Raw genomic sequence first — 20,195 nt, 5'->3', positions numbered from 1 at the left:
AACCGGATACAAATTTAAACCATATGTGAACGCATTTTAAGCCAATGCTTCACCGCAAGAGTTAGATGACAATGATAAAAAAGGCAAATATTTCAGCATCTTAAACTTTATCTGACCCACTTGAGCAAAAGTGGGAAAAACGGGAAAAACTGGCATGATAAATTATAATAAGAGGAAACACACCCCTACATTCCTTGGGCACACAGCTGAAAAAACTTTAAACCAAGAGGTTAATCATTTGTGAATTTTAGCCATTTTCATATCTCAAGTTCACAAATACAAAGTAATAATGAAGAAGATGGATAAAAGTTAATCTTCCCCCTACCTGTGCTATGCTGCATGTAGGAGGATGGCTGGGACATACTTTAATTTCATATTAAATAACTGAGGGGGAAAAATTAGTTACATCAGTCCACGACTTGGATTCATAAATTCAACACCTCTGAATGTCAAGGACTCCTGAATAAATAAGAATCAGAGTGCCTGTTTGATTACATTTGCTTGAGGATGTCTGCTGTTAAATCTAATTGTACACCTCATTACATAACTGCCTAACAGTGAGTGTATCAGCCTCTAAAGAGAAATACAAAGTGCAAATGAAATATACCACATTTACTTTCCTTTGTGCGGAAATATTAAAGAACTTCACGCCATCTTACTGAAAAGCCAGCCTTTAATATGAACGACAATATTAAGACTGGTTAAATACATCATTAATAATAATTATAATAATAATATTTGTTTTCCTTCACCTTCATCCTGACATAAATACCATCACCTGATAGATTAGTCGTTACAGAAATAAAACAGTGCTCCCAAATTTCATCACAACACATTTTCAGCAGTTAAATCAGTGTCTTTAAATGCACATTAATACTTTATCGCTCCTGGTCATGAATTTTTAAAAACCGTGCCCACTGACACAAGTCATCAGAGTATGTTTATATATCCTAGATATCAGAAACATGTCACTTATAGATTTTGTGTTGTCAAAAGGTCTAATGTTGTTATTAAGATTGCAGGAAAACTACCAATCTATCTGTCCGCACATGTTAAGTGATACATACATTTGGTGTAGCAAGAAATTACCTTTAAAAGACTGTTTTTGCATATTCACTGCTCATTAAGTTATTACTCTTTGGTTTCACAGTGTTAAAAATACAGATGCATGTAAACGACATTTCCTTATTCTGTTGTAGAATTACAATATTCACCTATCATGAAACATTAGATACAAACTTTGGTGTTTTTACTCTGGTAAAATGAAGTCAGAGAACGAGGTGCGAATTTTGAAAGCTGGTCTAGATGCGAGTCAGGAAGCTCAGATTAAGGCTAGCGGGGATCTGGACGGTCTCCAAAGCCACAGCGGAGGATGTGAAGGGAAGCATGACAGAGAAGATCTTCTTGGCGTCCATCATCAGCGTGGGTGACTCAACTCTGTCTTTCAAAAGGTCCTAAAATGTGAAAAAAAAGACAGTTAAAGATTGATAGCTTGACTGAGTTTACTGTAGAAGCATCCTTACCCACAGTTTAATAACTCACTTTCATGGTTTCGATGAAGCTGGTTGTCACTCGCTCTTCAAATTCAATCACTGGGGTGTACAATGTCAACACTTTTAAAATCTGAGAGGAAGAAAAACAAAGAAGTGTTCAAAGCAGAGAAAAATATTATGTCTACAGATTAAAAAAGGCTGAACGTCCGCTGATGACTGACCTGTGCCGTGGTGAGGGCAGTGCACATGGTGCAGATAGCCTGGGCGTCTGCCTCAGTCTTCTTCTTGATCTGCAGAAGCTGTGCGGCCTGTACGAGAGGCTCCAGAGTCTCCTTGGCACCGCAGTCTGCCAGGTCTCTCTCCGTCAGCCACTCCTCCAACTGCCAAACATTGTACCTGCAGACGGAGGCATGGAGAAAATGAATCAGATTAAATCAGATACTAATAAGATACTGCCTAGGCAGGTTAAACCTATCACCCTAAAGTTAATGTGTTTTAATGACTAAAAAAATCACCATTGTTAATGTCTGTGAAGCAATGAATGTTTTAAGTGTGTCAGAGCTTTGAATCTGCAGAAAAAGTGAAAGTGGTTGAGATTCAAAACTAAAAACAAGCCAACACATGATGAATCATCACTGGACTCAATCATTTAGTATGGGTCAGCACAAAATATGGTCTTCCTGTATTTGTAAATATCACACAGACACCACTTAATGGCCTGACGGAAAAATAATTTTAGTTTTACAACTCAGATAAAAAAAGTTGTCTAAAATGATGCTTGTGTTTTGAGGGTTTATTGTAGACCCCTCCATCAGGCCAACATGTGACATCTTAAGGCCTCCGTCTGCTTTTTAGAATGTCAAATAGTCTGAAGCGTTTTTGTAACTTTCTGAATGTGACACTCAGACAAGCATGTCCACCTCACACAGGAAGTGGCCAGGTTTGCAGCGGTGAGATGCTAAGCAGAATTTAAACTTCTCGCTCAAGTTCTATTGTTCATTCTTCACACAACCACTTCCTCTCACCTTTCGTAAGTGCACACTAGTGAAGCCTCATAAACCCTCTCTGATAAACAACCAAAAGTATGAGAGTGTGCATTTTTATCCCCATTTGAACAACTGTTATGTCTCAGCCTTTTCTAATCCGCTAGGGTTTTTGTTCAAACATCTATTAACAGATTCGTCTTGAGCTCATCTCAGTTTTTACACCTCTTCAGTACCACTAATCTACAGTATGAGTAGGTCATGTATTAACAAATGCAGATTCTGCAGTCGTGCATTGTGCAGGTTCATTGAAAGTTTGAAATTCAGACATTTGATTACACACACCCTTTTTTTTAAATGCTATGATACTGTAAACACACATTATTCCTGTATGTTTTGTAACAAATAAAACCAATGTTGCCTGAGGCTTGCTTGATGTAAGCAATGACCGACAAATTCCAATCCCTCCCTCTAATCGAACAGCAAAAACTATGATATCCACAGGTCGATGGTGTTCCCTGCTGTACCTGATCTGCAGGCCTTTACTCCAGGAGCACATGTCTTTCCGCAGCAGCAGGTGGTTCAACGTGGAAGCGCAGATGATGTAAAACATCTGTTTGACGACCTGTTTGATGAGGTCTGAGTCCATCGCATGCTGACTCATGGTGGTGTGGAAAAGGCTAAGACGCTGCAGGAGGACTTCCACTGTAACAGCCTCCTCCTCCGGGAAACTGGAGCTTCTTTTCCTCAGGCCAGTAGGTTTAGAGCCCAGAACGCCCTGGATTGCTTCGTGCTCCAGCATGCTTGCAACTACACATGTAAAACACACAGAGGGAAAACATTTCATGTTCTGGTAATGGTCAGAGACTTCTGAAGAACATAGTGTGTGTATTTATTTATAGTTAGATTATGTCTCCTCACCTATCAGAGGCTGCAGTACGTCCTCTATACATTTGATGAGCTGGCGGTAAATTTGGATGGACAGATCACCAAAAACTTGCTGATACTCTGACAGTTCAAAGTTGGTCAGGCAGTGCTCATTCTGCTTGACAGTGTTGTGCGTGATGAACACCTGTATAGAAGTTGTGCAGACATACAAAGTTAATAATGGGGTCATGAGCAGCTGTAAACTTGACTCTGGCATCTAAACAATCTCGTGCTTACCTCATCTCCACTGTACTGCTTCAGACAGTTCAGTAACCGGCATGTGTTGGCCAGCCAGAAAGAAACCACTTCAAAATCATTTCCTCTCCTCTATTAAAACATCACAAAAACACATTAAAAACATATTGGTCACTTTATTGACTCTGATCTAAGCTACTGCATGTATAATGTACTGCACCTTAATGACCCCTTTGATGCTGCTGATGGTGGAGTTGAGCAGAGTGCTGACTCTCTGATCATCGTTAACACTGTCAGCGTATCGTAGGCACATGAAGATGATGTATGCTGGAAGCCCAGGGATGAGGCTGACTGCTACACCACGGGACTTCAGATCTGAGAAGATGACATTACAGAGAAAAATAAATAAATAGTGTGTCCTCCATCAATGACAAAAAATATTTAATTAAAATGATTTGCTTGTGTAAAACAGGTTTGACATACCTATGACCAGATTCTTAAGTAGGCGGCTCTCGTCTCCCTCTCTGTACTCCAACATGCCCTGGTACTCTTTCTCCTTGCGGGTGATGTGCACTGCTCTGACAGGAGCGTTCATCATGGAGTCTTTATTCTTTTGCTGAGCGCTCGCTAAACATAGCAAGGAAACAATATAAGGATTTACAGGATTAATAATGTGGCATTTCATTAGAGGAAACACACTGTATGAATACTGTCAATGCTGTGTGATTACCTTCATAATCTTCTACTTTTTTCATGAACACTTTAAGTTGTTTCTTCAACTTGCGTATCGTTTTGTCTTGTTTCTCCTGCTGCTCCATGTGTTCCTAAATTTATGCAGATATATGAGGTAAGTGTGAAGAAAAACAAAACTTTCATATTCAGCACAATGTTTATGTTTTTAAACTGTTAAGTAAGTACTAAAAAGCCAATATGATAAATACTTCTGTCCAGTTCACACTCTTAAATCTTATAAATAAACTTCTAAATAAGCACTTTCCTTACTCTTACTCTTTATATTAATGTAAACATGCTTATATGTCATTCTTTGCTATACCATAATATCTCCTTAAGTAACAATAAATTATATATAGAAAATTATGAGAGGTTCAGATCCAATGCTAGAAAGTCATCTATTTATTTTAAGGGAGGTCTGCATTGTGAAACTAATCACACAGTCATAGTAACTGATAAGAGGCAGAGTGACAGATCTGGACAGCAAGTGAGCCGACTCACCAGGTTCTCATTGGTGAGCCGAGTGATCTCATGCTTCAGGATGAACTCAACGCGAGCATCTTCAGGCAAGAGGAGACTCTGAGACAACAGCTTCTGCTGCTGCTCCTTTTCTTCTTTCAGCTGGTTCACCTCCTGCAGCAGCTTCTTATACTTCTCACTGTGAAAAGATTCCTGCTCCTGCATCTGGCACTCAAGAAGCCTGAACGACGACAGGACAGCATTCATTTCCATATGGCGTGAACTTGCTTGAATGCCCTAATAAGTGACACAATATTACTTCATTACCTGTTGGTCTCCTTCAAACCTTCATAGGCCAGCCACAGCTCTCCATCTTCATTCAGTGTGTGGATGGGAGTTGCCCTAAGTAACATCAGACAACGTTAATAACACTTCACTGTGCCTGCTGATGGATTTAAGCAAGACTGGGAGCCAAGTGGTCTCACCTGTTGACATCTTGAAACGAGGGGACATCACTCAGGTCTAATTTCACACCTTCTCCCAATGCAGAGTCCTAGAGGCGTCAATTTAAAAAGGGATACGTGATTTTTAGGTAAAGTATTCATAACATCCAATAAAAAATAGCAAAGATTTAAATAATCCTAAAATAAAAAAACAGATGTAATTTACAGTCACCTTATGTTTAAGAGCCTCTTGACGGACTATATGTGATCTAAGAAGCAGCACTTCCTCTTTCCGCATGTCCAGCTCCTCATTGGAAGAGGTGAGTTGATCCACCAGTATGTCGTAGGGCATCGTGCCAGGGGCAGGGGGCATCAAAGCACTATTCTCATTGGTCAGAGACTTCCGCAGAACATTTAGATCCTGCTTCAACTTTTTGTTCTCCGACTCCAGTTCTTGCCGCTGGATTAAATTAAAAAAATACAACTTCAACAAATGTAATTTTGCTTCTATTCTTATTTAAGGATTTAAATACATCAGCAAGCTATTACTTATACGTTATAATAATGGGATGACTCCTTGTGAACGCTGTCCTTTTGGGGTGTTTGTAGTAGTTTTGTTGTTTTTCTTACTTAAAAGTCAAAAATTATTACTGGATCCCATTTTATGTACCTGAATAAGTCATACCTTAAGTGTTTCCAAGTCCAGTTCTGCTCTGCCAACAGTTTTCTCCTCCTCTACCTCCTTTTTTGATAAACATACACATCATGTAAATGTCGACCACAAATATCAACCAAACATAACTTATAGGCGTTATTCTTCCAAAACTGATATTTCTTTAAGTAACAAAACCAGTGTTTCAGTGCATACTTTTGCTTTTTCTTGTTGGGCTTCTTCTTTGTTATCCAGCTGCTGCCATAGTGACTGGTTTTCCTGCTCCAGATCCTTCACTCTTCTCTGAAACTTCAGAAGGACTGGCAGGTCCACTGTGGGCTGGGTCTCCTCCTAACAAAACACAGCAATCATTGGCTGATGAGTCTCTTCACAGTCCGACTAGAATGCTGCACTAATGGGATTATATCATAGACAAGTCCAGTTATCTTCTTTACTGTAGTAAATCACTTACCTGTCTCAACTGCAACCCAAATATCAAATAATGTCAGTTCAGGTTACTGGTGAAATCTAATGTCACGGTTCATGGTAATCAAGCCTGTCAACATTGTGACTTTCCCCTCAGTCAAGCGGCTAATTTTGGTGGTTTAATCTGACCAAAGACACGCTTCAGTGCTCTGGGGAGAGCAGCCCAACATGAGGGCAGTGCCTTTGGTCATATTTTTTTTACAAAACTATGAGCACTGGAAACAAATCATGTCAACTTTGAAATATCTTGTAACTCACTGTGTCCATACCAGACAGCTGCAGTTCATTATTATCTACACATGTAAAGCATGTGTAGTTAATAATGAATACACAAATGTTTTACAGCCACCTTCAAGTCTACACCAGGTAAGGATTTTACTCAAAAAAACAAAACAAATAAAAAACATTACTCAAAAAGATAGATTTTGGGTGGAACGTTACTTCAAAACAATCGTGATTATGCACCATGATATTGTGTTGTACATTACCTCTGTTTGTATAGAGCCTTCCTCTCCATCAGTAGAGCCTAAACTCTGACTGAACTCAGATGAGTTACTGCTGTAGTTGGAGTCAGTCCTACGGTGACTAGGTTTGCTTGAACTCTGAGGGGAGCAAAATATGTTACAGATTGAATAAGTAATCACACCAAAACATGTTGCATAAACAAAAACACTTGTTTGTGCATGTAATTTGTACACCGGATATGAGACATCACACTCTATAAAATGTATGATGTAAAAGGTCAACTGTACAACTACTGAACTCCACTGTTTAAGTGATTGTGGTTCGTGACAGTGTCTTGAAACTCATAACACATGACATGTAAAGCTGCAGGTAATTACAGTGACGCAAAATGAAGTGTTCCTCACAATGCTGACATTCATCTCCTCCTTCAGGTCTCTGTGCCGCTCCTCCAGATGCAGGTGCTCACTGAGCAGACTTTGGTAGCGGGAGCGTTCTTCAGTTAAGTCTTTCTCCAGCTGTTTGGCGTTTTCCATGTTTTGGGTTTTAGTCTCTGAAAGCAACAATATTGTTTAGTTTGTTTTAGGTGTTTCCATCACAGGAGGACTGTGGAGGTTTGAAGTGAACTGCTCAGTACCTGTTAACTGTTGGGTTTGTTCCATGATCAGCTTGTTGAGTTCATCTTTCTCATTGTTCAACAAGCTGTTTTTCATATTTAGCTCCTCGACCACCTAAATGTGAGACAAAGAAAATTACAGGCATTATTCCTATTCATGATAGCAGCCAGGCTTTAAAAAACAAAAGCAGAGCAAAAAAACCTTCCAGTTCTACAAAGTTTGGTATTTTTGTCCAACATAGACCACCACTGTTGATTTGTGAAGACATAAAACCTAAATATAGGACTGCTCCACTTTTTCCTGAACGTTTCAGGCAAACATATTTTTCTCCATCATAAAACAAATGAACATGTAACCTAAAGAAACAGAAAATGGTGGCATCACACAACAGTAGTAGCAAATGCAGACCCAACATGAATGTCTGGGATTACAAAAAACAAACAAACAAAACAACAAATGTATGAAAGTTTAAGCAATGAAGGATGAGCAGACTATTAACAAAGACTAAAGACTACATGGAAATTACTGTTGATCTTGTCAGCCAGTAAAGTTGGTTAAATTTAGATGAAGTGGAGTAGACCAACCTGATGTGTCTCCTCCATGTAGACCTTTGCCTGGACTTCCAGGTCATCTCTCTCTCTGCGGGTATTCTTAAGCTCCTTTTGAAGGAAGGAGAGCTGCTCCAGCAGCGAGGGGAGCCTCTCAACTTTAACTCTGGCCTCCTGCTCTGATCTACGTAGGTTTTCAATCTCTTTGCCGAGTCTCTCTCTCTCAGTAGACTGGGTCCTTCCCACAACATTTAGCTTCTCACTGAGCTCTCTGTTTTCTTTATGCTGCAGGGGAGTAAACACACGCATGCTGTGCATGTGATATGACAACTCCCAATGACCCAAATTCTCATCAGCAGCATTTTTTGTTATGGTCAATTACAGAGTCAACAAGTATCTGACACAGACAGCACCAGATGTCCATAGCGACTAACATTATACTCACCTGCTCATTTATCTTGTGTTGCAACTGCATAATCTTGTTCTCCATGCCAATGTTGAGACTCTTGAAGTGCTCCACAGAGCGTGCTTCCACTTTCAGCTTCTTTAATTGCTTCTTGGCCACCATGCGACGTACATAACTCTGCAGCAGGACAATGTCTGCCAGGGCTCGTCTGTAACGCTGCCGGGCTAGCCAGCCTTTTACCCACTTCTGGATGATCACAGCCTTTTGCTCATACATCAACTGTGAAAACAAGAACAGACATATGTTATGTGAAGTGGTAGTAAGTGTTGAAAATCCTGTGGCACTATGTACAAAATACAGGATTCTTTCTTTAACAAGATTACTTACACATTAAAAAGTGTTAATGCATTTTTATACAATAAATTGCATTAACACTGTGTGCCTCAGCCTTGCATTCCCATTTCACACTTTCAAAACATAAACCTTCAAATATGTTCCAGTTCATTTCTTATTGCAGTGTGTGAATGACATCAGCTTACAGGAAGTAAAAAGGGCCCAAGCCGTTGCCTAGCAATGAAATTCTTACTGAAACTGTCTGTACTTTATAATTTCTAAACCACATTTCAAGGAGGAGTAGTCAGCAACATTTATATGAATGTTGTCAGTCTCTATTCATGTGAATCAGTGATTAATGATTACATCAAACAATACACTGAAAAACAATCCTGCGTTCAAGGCTTTACTCCCTCAACAATGTTATTACAGGAACCTGGCACATCTGGGCTTCCTTAGAGCCGGGAACTTTTCCACATTATGCTCAACAGGCATTCTTGTTTTCTTTGTGCAACCTATTAAATCCAAGTTTGCCTATTGTAATATTCAACTATTATGCTCCACAAAAAATCCTTTTAAAAACCCCTCAAGACTCCAGTAAACAAACTCAAAAATACAAAACAGGAAAGCTAAAATGATCTGAAATTAAGTCAGTAAAATATAATCTGACTACAGAACTTTCCAGTTAAGGAGACTTTGAAGTGTGAAGTGTTTAATCAAAACTCTCCAGGCTTTCACATTTTCAACAAGCATGACATTACCTTATAGTACTGTGTTTTAGCCACGTAGGCCCTCAAGTAGCACTGAATTTTGATAGCTGCAGAGCGCTGCTGTCGGTAACGTCTCCTGGTCGTCCACATACGCACGTTCCTCTGAATGACAACAGCTGCTCTGGTTCTTCGCAGGAAGTTAACATAACTGACAGGAAAAAAAACGTGTTAGAATACGCTGCAAATATCTCTATATCAAATTCTTATTCTGCTGTTGTTGCACTGTTCTACTCACCAGCGTGCCTGGTGACCTCGCACGTATCTCTGTATGGTCATGGCAGATTCCCTCATCCTCAGGTACTTTCTGCGTGCCAGCCAGCAGCGGATCGTTTTCTGGATGCGGACACAAGCCATTCGCAGTTTGTCTGAGCGCAGCTTCTCCAAGTAAGCCACCTGGCCAGCTCTGAAGAAGATCTTGTTTTTGCCAAACTGATACTTATCCTGGTCCTAAGAACAAAACACAGTAAAGCACATGTAACTTATCATGTATTTTAGTGGGTCTGTGGAAGTTGCACATATTTGCGCAGGAACTCTTCAACAATTAATAAACAAACCTCAATGAGTTTTTCCAGGAGTTTCTTGCAGGTCTGTTTTCTATCAGGAAGTATATCCTTTTGCTTCATAAGGACCCGGTAACGATTAAAAAATTCCGGATAGGTCCATCTGTAATATTCGTATTAATAACAAACATTTATATAAGTCTATATATTGCACACATACAGTTGTGTGTATAAAATGCCCATGGTCATATGCTCTGTACCAGGTGCTGCTGGTGATATGCTACCTAGATGGGAAGCCTGCTGCTGAGATCCGGATTGTTTCGAGGATGCCACATGCTCGGAGCTGCTGCACTGCTCTCACAGGGTCCAGGCTTTAGAAAAGATGACACGCATTACTAGAATTAGTATACTACTCTTTCGTCTGTGCATGTTGTAGATAATCATCTGAAACAGACAAGTGAAATAATCCTGCTCACGTGAATGATTCCTTATGGTCATTTGGCTTGATGCAGCGTACATAGTGAGGAGTAGTCGCATTAAGTGTGTCCATCAGCAAATGTAGAGACTGTCGAAACTGAGTGAGGAGACAACACCGAGTGAATCCTTAATGAAGACACAGTTTAAATATCTAAAATCACATTTTGTCTTACTATAACAATCACTTAGAAATTATCTAAACATACATTTTCGGTGGCAACTAAATCTACCAGCCAAACCCAATACTGACAAGATCATCAGACAAAATCATCAGTAACTATCAAACTATCATATACCACCAAATGTCATGTGACCTCCTCCTCTATATGGCCTCACCTGCAGTCCAACAGTCTTCTTATTATCCCTCTGACCAGGCCTTCCAGTGTTAGTGGGCTTGTTTGTGGAACTTGGTGCCTTCTCATCTTCTTCAAACAGCTTCAGCAGCAAATCAAACTGGAAAGATACATTTTCAGACATCAAATCAACAGAAAAAACAAGCTTGTCATTGAACAGCAGATGGCAGTGTTTTCAATCTAAAATTCATAAATGGGTGTATTTCCTTCAATAGTTAAGGTTGAACAATTCCAGGGTGTGTGTGTTCAGCCACTTGCAACACAAAATGTACTTCATAGTCATTTGTTTTTAGTTGAAGAGATGTCGACACTGAATTCCAGTGGATACATGTCTTACATCTATAAAGGACTGACTAATTAGAAAGGACTTCAAATTAAGATATCATAAACAACTGGAAACAAATTATTTCACCTTGCTGTTTTTCAGCACATTTATCTGTTCCTCGTTGACTGTGTCCTTGTTTTTCTCCAGGAAGCCCAAACACTGATACTCCACCTAGGCACAAAGGACCAGGTCACACAGTGTTCTTGGACTAAAAGAGCAAAAGTCATATACATCATCCAGAGTCTGAAGTACACTGATTAGTACTGCTCTAATATATATAAAATCATCAAACATTTGTGATGAAGGCACAGGATTCCGACTCTGAGACAAAGTAATTACAATTTCACATTCGACTCTCTTAGTGGTCAGAATTAGAAAACATGAGTCATCCATCCATCCGTCTATTTTTCCACACACTGTTTGTTCTGTAAAAGGGTAGAAGGGTTGGGGTGGGGGGCTGAAGCCTATCCCAGCACACACTGGTGAGAGGCGGGTTATACCCTGTAAAGGTTGCCAGTCTGTCACAGGGCAAACACATTCACAGATACTGGCAACTTAAAAGGTATGTTACAGCTTTAGTGACCTCTAGTAGTGATATGGAGCAGATTTTTTTTATGTATTTATCCCTGTTTTATTTGGCTAATAAACTTGCACAAGGATGCACGTGCACACAAAGATGCACGCGCACGTCCAAGTAGGTGGGGAGAAACACAGTCCAATGGTTTCACAATATTCCAATTACCTACAGGTGGCTGTAATTCTCCGAGAAATGCAGCAATGCGCCAACACAGACAGGGAAGAAGAAGACTGCAAGCTTAAACAATACAGGATTTAAAATATTTTTACAGGATTTAAAAAAACTGCTTTGCAAATGTTTTATCAGAAAGGAAATGCATCATCAAGGTAACACACAATGCATTTAAGTGAGTAACACTCAATATAAACGTGACACCACAGGGCACCTCTCAGATTACCCAATTCCTCTAACCTAACCCTTAAGAAAGCCCCCGTCCCTTTCTGTGGTGAACTCTTTTTACTGTGAGGCATGCGAACCACCGACCTCAGCATGAGACATACGACTGTATATGTTTTACCTTGTCTGCAAAGTGGTGGATGATGAAGGCTCTGTTTGATAACCTGGGTTTCTCAAAGTGTGCATTCTGCTTCAAGAGGGTGTTGTACAGTTTCTGGGCCCATGTGTCATCCGAGCCTTTGGGCATCTACGGAAAGAAGAAGAGCTGACACATCAGTTAGTCATGGCCTTACTCATAACCTCCAAACATAGCACAGTGGACATTCCTTCAATGGATTGAAGCCGACTTTAAGTGAAAATAACAGCATTTTACTTTGCACTCCTCATCCAGAAGGTCGAGGACACCCAGCCTGGCCTCAATCAGATTTATGCACGGCTGGTTATCATAGAAGTCGATCAGGGTCCACGGTATCTGCTCTTTCATGTACTCCTCTTGCTCCAGTTTGAAGACATGCTGGAGGGAGAAATGGGTGAAAATGATTTATGTGTACGTTTTGACTAGAAAATGACCATGTTCATGTCGTGGAAATCCACAAACCAGGTTGAACTGTTGTTGAAGCTTCTCGTTGGCATAATTGATGCAAAACTGTTCGAAGCTGTTGACATCAAATGTTTCAAACCTGAAGAAAAATATATATTTCAATTAAAATGAAATATCTGGCAATCTAAAACTAAATGTAAAAACTACAAACCCGGAGTTAAAAACATACCCGTAAATGTCAAGCACACCAATGAATGAACGTTGTTTCACAGCAGATTTTAACGCATTGTTAATTTTGCCAACAATCCAGCTGAAGATTCTGGCATAGATGTGTTTGGCTAGAGCATCTCGCCCATTGACCGCATCCATCTTGGAGAAGGACTTGACATAGGTTTCTGTGGTTGTCTTGATTTTCCTGTGACATAACCAGTGGGCCATTTCTTCACAGGGGACCCCCATCAACTCACAAAACACCAGCAAGTGGGCGTTGTCTGGCTGAAAATACATCAACAATAATGATGTAGTACGCTGATTGGTAAAGATCCACACATCCTCAATCCAAAATTCAGACATAAAATTAATAGACACACACACGACAAAATACTGAGCTTCCTTGTTTTGTTCAGGCTTAATCAGTATTTACCGAGATGCTGCTTCTGTCTGTTGATTGGTCTTTCACCTCCACGTTGCTCAGATGCAGAATAGCCGCCAGAATTTGGTAAATTGCCATTTGAACACTTTCAACGATTCCTACAATGAAAACAAAACAAAGTACAATAAATCCCTCAGAAACAAAGAATTTATATGTACAGTACTGTAATTAATTATGTGATATAGTACAATTATTAACACTCACCTAAAAGTGAGAAAGCCCTCCTGGTGTTGTGCATCTCTTTGGCATCATCCACTCTATCTATGACTGGGCTGTGACCCTGGTTAGTAAAGTGGAAGTCATCTGCGCAACCTTCAAATATTAAATCACATAAAATATTACTTAGTAGTAACATAGACCCCCTGTTAAAACTGGTACTGCTACTCCAAATGTTTTAAAACCAACATAACCACACATCAGTGTTATTATAAAAGCTTTTACAACAAATACATTTTTATGCATATCACATTAAGACATTTCATTCATATTTTCCAAAATCCTGCTAAAGGGATTTTTTTTTAAAAACTCACACATACCTAATTTGAAGGCTTTGAACTCTGGTAAATGTGAAGATGCACACAGCTGGTAGAATATGTGATAGTTCCTTTCTCCATGAGCCTTAAAAGTAGTGTAGACAGACCAGGTTAATGTCACAAGTACAGCAAAATTCTTTCGACGTTATATGCATGCCTGAAGTGCAAAAACAGTGCTAAACTCAGGTTAAAACTGAAATCATCCAATTTTATCTTAAAAACCATTCACCATGCTTAATAAAACCCAACATGTTGCCAACTTTCTGAGTCAAGGGCCAGTCAGGCTTAACCGTGTGATGTTTATGCCGCTTGTTGATCGGTTGCTAAGATATAGACATGTTGCATGCCCATGACAGTGTTTCAAATCAATTGACTGCTGGCAGAAACACGAGAAGACAGAGATAAGAAGAACCACATTCAGACACTGAAGGTTTTCACCTAAATACGTGCAAGTTCAATTCATACAGATGATTTTACCTGAAACACAACTCTAGACTTTTCTAGCAGATAGGTCCTCATATTTGCCCCAATTATGCAAAGCTTCTTGTCAAACCCAATCTCGATGTACTTCCCAAAACGACTGCTGTTGTCATTCCTTGTTGTCTTGGCATTTCCAAGGGCCTAGATGATACACACAAAAAGGCTCTCAGTAACCTTCTTTTCATCATTTATTTTCATTTTCCTGCAGTGTTGTGTGTTACCTCCATGATGGGACTGGAGGCCAGGACTCTCTCTTCAACATTGGCCTCACCAGAGGAGCAGCTGACTGTGGCGAAGTAGCGCATAGCGTACTTAGCAGAGACGGTTTTACCAGCTCCAGACTCACCACTCACTATTATGGACTGGTTTCTTTCATCCCTGTGGTAAAAAAGATATGATGACATGTAGATCAGGTGTAAGCTAAAACCGGTTTACAGTATCAGCATAAGAGGATGTGAACGTTTCACTTGCTTTAAAAAAAGTAAAATGGAATATATTTAGAAGTGTTATAACCTGGCCATCTGTTTGTATGCTTCTTCTGCTACTGCGAATATATGAGGGTCCATGTCTCCCATGTTCTGCCCACTGTAGGCATTGATGATGTCAGCTTCATAGATAGGCAGGCTCTCATATGGATTGACGGCGACCAGGACAATGCCTGAATACCACAAGTAAAAACAATGTTAATGAGTCTGTATAAAAACATTATAAACGTATTTTATAGATGTATTCATCCAAAATGAATATAATACAATTTAGTGCATGTTCCTTTAAGAGCAAACTGTACCACAATTATCAGCATAATGTAGATTATGTCAGAGCGCACAGTCAGCAGAGCTCCAAAGTCTACAGTGACTGTGACTAGTGTGAGTCAAAGGAGATGAAGCTCATTACCACAATATGTGTAAATTGTCTTGGAGTCAATGAAGCGCACTTTGATGTTATGTAGAACTGCTGGCTCATGGAGGTAGCTGAGAGCTGTGAGGTCATTTTCCCCCACCAGGATGTTTGGGTTTCTTAGTGGTGGAAGATTGTTTGTTTTTGGGTCTATTTTGTAGTTCACCTCCTACAAACAAAACACAATAAGTTAGCTAGTAGACACAGTAGTTCATTGCATTTCAGACAACCAGTGGACAAATACACAGATCAATCAAAAATATACGATTAAACACAAAATATTGGAATAATGTAATATCAATTGTACTTCATTTCAAAGCTACTTAGAAACTAATATTCTTAACTTGTTCATGTTCACTCATGATTATACCTGGGCCTTATTTCCCCACCTTAAGTGCATGCCCAAACTCGACATAACAGCTGCAGGTAGAAACAGCACTGACTGAAAAAATGTTTAACCTTGCTGTTTATGCCTCACTCCATGTATGTTTTAAGCCCTGAACATCACACAGACTTCTTGTGTTTACTTTGGCAAGAGTTGTCAATCAAGCCAAAAAACCCAAAACAAGGGTATTTGTCTCTTATGGGGAATATTTGTGCATTTACCAACCATCACAGCTGCCTTGAATAATCCCTACAGCGCACATAGAGATTTATGAGCCAGTGTTCTTGCACAGAAATGTGTGCATGGCTCTCTGACAGAGCACCACACACACATCCATTTCCACCCCAGTGCTCTCTTATCCCACTATGTGTGTGTGTATGTGACTATGTGGGTATTTTGCCTGTCTCACCGTGCCATCTTCCAGCTGCAGAAACAGCGTCTGGTCACCAGGAGTGTAATCTTTGATAAGCTCCGCTGACTTCCACACTTCTGCTGCATCTGGAAGCCATACACGGGCATACTTGATGGACAAGGACAGAAGAGGAAACAGGGTCAAAGCCAACCAACTCAACCACACATTCAGTAAAACTTCACAAAACTTTCCAGCAGTGACAAGTTTCCACCTTGGTTAAATGGCAGAGTATGGCTAACTTGGAGTCAGCAGACTGCAGTCATGCGTATAATGTGGATGGATACAGAGTATTTTAAGTGGCAGACATATAAAAATGAAAGGAAAAAACATTTATATAGCTAAAAAAAAAAAAAAAAAAAAAAAAAGCTCCTCAGAAAACACATATACGTGACTGGTGAAAGTAAAATCACATATTCTTGACAGATAAAGTTACAGCTAACATTAGAGTAAACCGTTGAGCCGGTTAATTTAAAGGATATTTAACTTTAACTTACTTTGGAGTAAAGTTCAGAGGCTGCCATGACTTTCAGTGAGATCACTGAGCTCCCAATAACTCTTTGTGCCGGCAGAGAGGAGGTTGAAACATTTTACTGAGTCGTACCGAAAAAGGAAAACATCAACTTTTCCGAGCTCGTCTCCAAACCGGACTCCGTGTAGCTGGAAGGAGAGTTCAGATCAACTGTTGCTGCTGCTGCTGCCTCAACAGTCAGTCAGTCAGTCAGAGAGAGAGACACGTTTTACTGCCGGGAGTCTATTGTGCCTCCCAGCGGCCAACAAGCTAAAATCATCTCTACCACAAGAGGAGGAGGAAGAGGAGGAGGAGGTGGTGGTGGTGGTGGAGGAGAAGAAGAAGAAGAAGAAAGAGGAGGAGGACGTGGAAGAAGAAGAAGAAGAAGAAGAAGAAGAAGAAGAAGAAGAAGAAGGAGAAGGAGGAGGAAGAGGAAGAGGAGGAGGAGGAAGAGGAGGCGGTCGTGAACACTGCTGCCACATGCCGATGTCAAATTCAGATGGTATGGAGAACCCATTTCCGCCAATGTGAAACTATCCCAAAATAATGACTAGTATATCAAAATAATGACTTATGACTTATTAGTATCTCATCATTTTAAGATAGTAACTCAAAACAATGAGAAACTAAGTCATTATTTTGAAATAATAAGTCATTATTTTGAGAAAGTTTCTCATTATATTGACTTACGGGATTTCTTTTCACATTGGCGGAAATGGGCTTCGATTATATGGTAACCCTAGTTTTCATTCTTGTCTGTTTTATGATGTGACAAAGCTGTAATTTATGTCTGGTTAGGTTTAGGCACAAAACCCACTTAGATGAGGGTTAGGGAAACATCTTGGTTTGGGTTAAAATGATCAATTTGAAACATGGTGGGGGTTAAAGTTGCATTAGTTAAAGCACTTAAGTGATGGGGGACACAATCTACAAGCCTCCTTCTTCTGTGCAAAAATGTATTTAAAAATATATGCCCAAATGAGTCTTTTTATTGTTCAAGTCCCTCTTTTTGTTTATATACTTCCACCACAGCTCAACAGGGAAACACTGTCCCGATGAAATGTAAGTGTAGCAGATATCTACTTGATATCACTAACTCAGACTGCTGAAACCTCATAAGCTTCAGAACCTTCAAACGCATTTTTGTAAAAAAAAAAAAAAAAAAAAAAAGGAGGAGAAAAAAAGAAATAAAAAGACTGTGGATGCACTGTTAGATCCAGAGGAATGATAACAGCGAGGAAAACTTACTTCAGTGTTTATTGAGCACCTGGCTGTTTAAAAAAAAAAAAAAAAAAGACAAACTTGAAATAACCTTCAAGTTTGAAAATAAATGCAAGGACACATTCAATTCAATCAAATAAAAGTACTAATAAGATATTATGCAAAACTATTTTATTTACAAAACAAATGGCACAGTGTGACTGCACAGTATATGCACATGCACACTCCAAACATGTCTCGGGAGGTTCTTTCCATAAAATCTTAAATGATTCCAGTCAAACAGTGACAGACATTTCAGGCAAGATTCACAACTAAGATTCTCACTGAGAGAGCAAATATTGCTCAAGAGGAACAACGGTTCATTACTTTTAAGGCCATTTTAGAGGTCAGGATGAGATGGAGACCAGCAGCAAGTGTTTGCAAACTAATGTCACTAAAATGAACTAAAATACAACTGGCTACAAAGTGTATGTGATCCAATCGTGAGTACTTTGAAAGCACATAATCAAACAGCTTTACAGAGAGAGGGGATAAAAAAATAAAGGATTACAAAACAAAAAAAACAAAATAACAAGGATTACTTCACTTTTCACTATTTAAACAGACATGCCTCCATGTGAGCAAGTGTCCTTAAAGTTAACATTCAAAACTGTTTCAAACTCAAAAGGCATATCTGTAAATCACACTTCTACACCACACATACAACATCAATGCAAACTTTGCTTATATTTTCTGTCTGTAGTCATAAAGTATTTGCCTCCTTGAAACAATTAGTAACTGAGGACTGAAAACAGATCCTCTGCAAAGGCTGTTCTCAAAATGTTAGATAGGCCATTAGTATGGAGGCATATATCCTTAAAAGTGAAAACCTTGATTAATATGCTAATATGCCAAAACATGATAGCACTAACATCCATTCATATTTCCATGTCTGATATTAATTACAGCAATCAATCACTATTCAGTCTTTTTTTAAATTTGTTTTAAAGATCTTCAGAAACATTTTCATCTACTTATTTGTTGGATTTAACTTACTGATAATTCAGTGCTTGCAAGTGACAGTTTTTTGGCTTGGTACATAACTTGTTTTTAGAGAATATATACGAAGGAGGGGGGAAAAAAAAAACAGAAATGTAAAAGGCAGGTAGATATGAATTAGGAGCTGGAATGGTAACAAAACAGTAAACATAAAACCATCAACCAGCCAGTTTGCTGGCCACAATTGAAGTCTTTCTTTGAGGGAGGTCCTGAGGTGTTGGGATGTGGCCCCCTGTGATCTCGGTCTTCTCTGCCGGGGCTGATGGCAACTGTTTATTCTTCATTTTTGCCTTTGCCATGTTGTAGTCACCAGAATCAAAATACTTTTGCTGGATAAACAAGAACGCACACAGTGAGGATACTGTAAGATTAGACATGTTTAAATAAGTAGCTGGCCTGGTGTAAGTCTGAAACATACCCCCTTCTGAAGCCTCTTCCTGAGCAGGTCTGAGCCCCCAGGTTTGGCCCCCAGGTTAGGATACCTGGACTTCAGCTTGGCCTCCTCAGCTTTCTCTGGACTGATTACTTTGTCCTCCATTTCCTGATGAAAAAGCACAGAGCGTATGGACGTCAGACGTTCAACCCAGCTTATTTGATGGATGATAAATGCTTTTCAGCGTGTATATGACATTAGTAATAAACTATATACTTCTGCATGATATATTTTGACAGCAGAGGCAGACACAGCTAGCTATGGCTGCTTAGTAATCTCATAATATACAGGCGGCGCCATGAGGGAAACTGTCTGCATTAGCATTAGTCTAACACTTTAATTTAGCAGGATTAGCTACAGGATTAACAAGGTTAACTAAATCATCAGTCTGTTTACTAATGACTGTGCTACCCTGCTGGTTCTAGGTTGTGTAGAAACAACAAACTGCGGAAGCTAATTAGCTCATTACTTGGTAGCATCCTCGGCGACATTAGCCTAAAGTAGCTAGTGGCTAACTAGCTTCGGTGCTAACCAGCCGCTAATTAACCTGTAACTGGTTCAATTTGCAGTTCAGGACATCAAAATGTACCTGCTGTTCATCCGCCGTCCTCGTTCCTTCAACCTCCTCGGACATAGCTGTGTTGAATCCCTGATCTGCTGCTCACAGGTCTGTGGGTGTCGCCGTCCAGGCAGCAGCTCTGTGTGAGAGGAAAAGCAGCAGCAGCCTGTCCAGCAACAGGCCGCAGAGTCGATCACAGAGACGGGCCGCAGAGTCGATCACAGAGACGCTGATGGGAGAGGCTGAGGCCATGCATACAGTCATGATGATCAGTGTTGGGGAGTCACTAGTTACATTTGACAGCCTTACATGATTAAATTACTAAATAAATGTAATTGTAATACGTTAGTTACTGAGAAAAAATGTGTAGTTAAATTACAGTTACTTGTGAAAATGTTGATG

General features: G+C 39.7%; 2 protein-coding genes across 2 annotated transcripts; both read right to left on the bottom strand.

Annotated features, from left to right (window-relative positions):
* Positions 1-706: 706 nt before the first annotated feature.
* LOC133982249 (unconventional myosin-Va-like) lies at positions 707-16,555 on the bottom strand. Its single transcript, XM_062421218.1, has 40 exons — positions 16,529-16,555; positions 16,032-16,142; positions 15,235-15,406; positions 14,854-14,998; positions 14,562-14,718; positions 14,338-14,481; positions 13,864-13,945; positions 13,532-13,639; positions 13,319-13,425; positions 12,905-13,170; positions 12,733-12,814; positions 12,508-12,648; positions 12,256-12,381; positions 11,249-11,332; positions 10,820-10,936; positions 10,483-10,580; positions 10,291-10,377; positions 10,061-10,169; positions 9,742-9,953; positions 9,498-9,654; positions 8,443-8,682; positions 8,034-8,282; positions 7,470-7,563; positions 7,240-7,385; positions 6,859-6,972; positions 6,101-6,235; positions 5,918-5,971; positions 5,465-5,692; positions 5,275-5,342; positions 5,117-5,191; positions 4,832-5,030; positions 4,309-4,422; positions 4,082-4,208; positions 3,819-3,973; positions 3,641-3,730; positions 3,398-3,548; positions 3,004-3,286; positions 1,715-1,889; positions 1,543-1,623; positions 707-1,454 (listed from the first exon to the last, which is right to left on the bottom strand). Exons 1-40 carry the CDS (start codon positions 16,553-16,555, stop codon positions 1,302-1,304), a joined length of 5,463 nt encoding a protein of 1,820 aa, XP_062277202.1. The 3' UTR covers positions 707-1,301.
* A 1,362-nt stretch (positions 16,556-17,917) lies between these two features.
* On the bottom strand, positions 17,918-19,959 carry arpp19b (cAMP-regulated phosphoprotein 19b). Its single transcript, XM_062421215.1, has 3 exons — positions 19,824-19,959; positions 19,220-19,342; positions 17,918-19,130 (listed from the first exon to the last, which is right to left on the bottom strand). The coding sequence occupies exons 1-3, from the start codon at positions 19,866-19,868 to the stop codon at positions 18,960-18,962; spliced, it is 339 nt and encodes a 112-aa protein (XP_062277199.1). The 5' UTR covers positions 19,869-19,959; the 3' UTR covers positions 17,918-18,959.
* Between the last annotated feature and the right edge of the window lie 236 nt (positions 19,960-20,195).

The sequence above is a fragment of the Scomber scombrus genome, chromosome 6, assembly GCF_963691925.1.
Source record: "Scomber scombrus chromosome 6, fScoSco1.1, whole genome shotgun sequence".
NCBI lineage: Eukaryota > Metazoa > Chordata > Actinopteri > Scombriformes > Scombridae > Scomber > Scomber scombrus.
The sequence above is the reverse complement of the archived record's forward strand: the minus strand, read 5'-3'. Positions and strand labels throughout refer to the sequence as shown.

Bases quoted from the DNA above. Each gene is read 5' to 3' on its own strand.
- LOC133982249 (XM_062421218.1), bottom strand. From the start codon at position 16,555: ATGGCAGCCTCTGAACTTTACTCCAAA. The intron at 5,693-5,917 runs GTATGACTTATT...AATTTAATCCAG, and splicing joins TGGACTTGGAAACACTTAAG to CGGCAAGAACTGGAGTCGGA. The intron at 1,455-1,542 runs GTGAGTTATTAA...TTCACATTTTAG, and splicing joins GCTTCATCGAAACCATGAAA to GACCTTTTGAAAGACAGAGT.
- arpp19b (XM_062421215.1), bottom strand. From the start codon at position 19,868: ATGTCCGAGGAGGTTGAAGGAACGAGGACGGCGGATGAACAGCAG. The intron at 19,343-19,823 runs GTACATTTTGAT...CTTTTTCATCAG, and splicing joins GGACGGCGGATGAACAGCAG to GAAATGGAGGACAAAGTAAT. The intron at 19,131-19,219 runs GTATGTTTCAGA...TTGTTTATCCAG, and splicing joins GGAAGAGGCTTCAGAAGGGG to CAAAAGTATTTTGATTCTGG.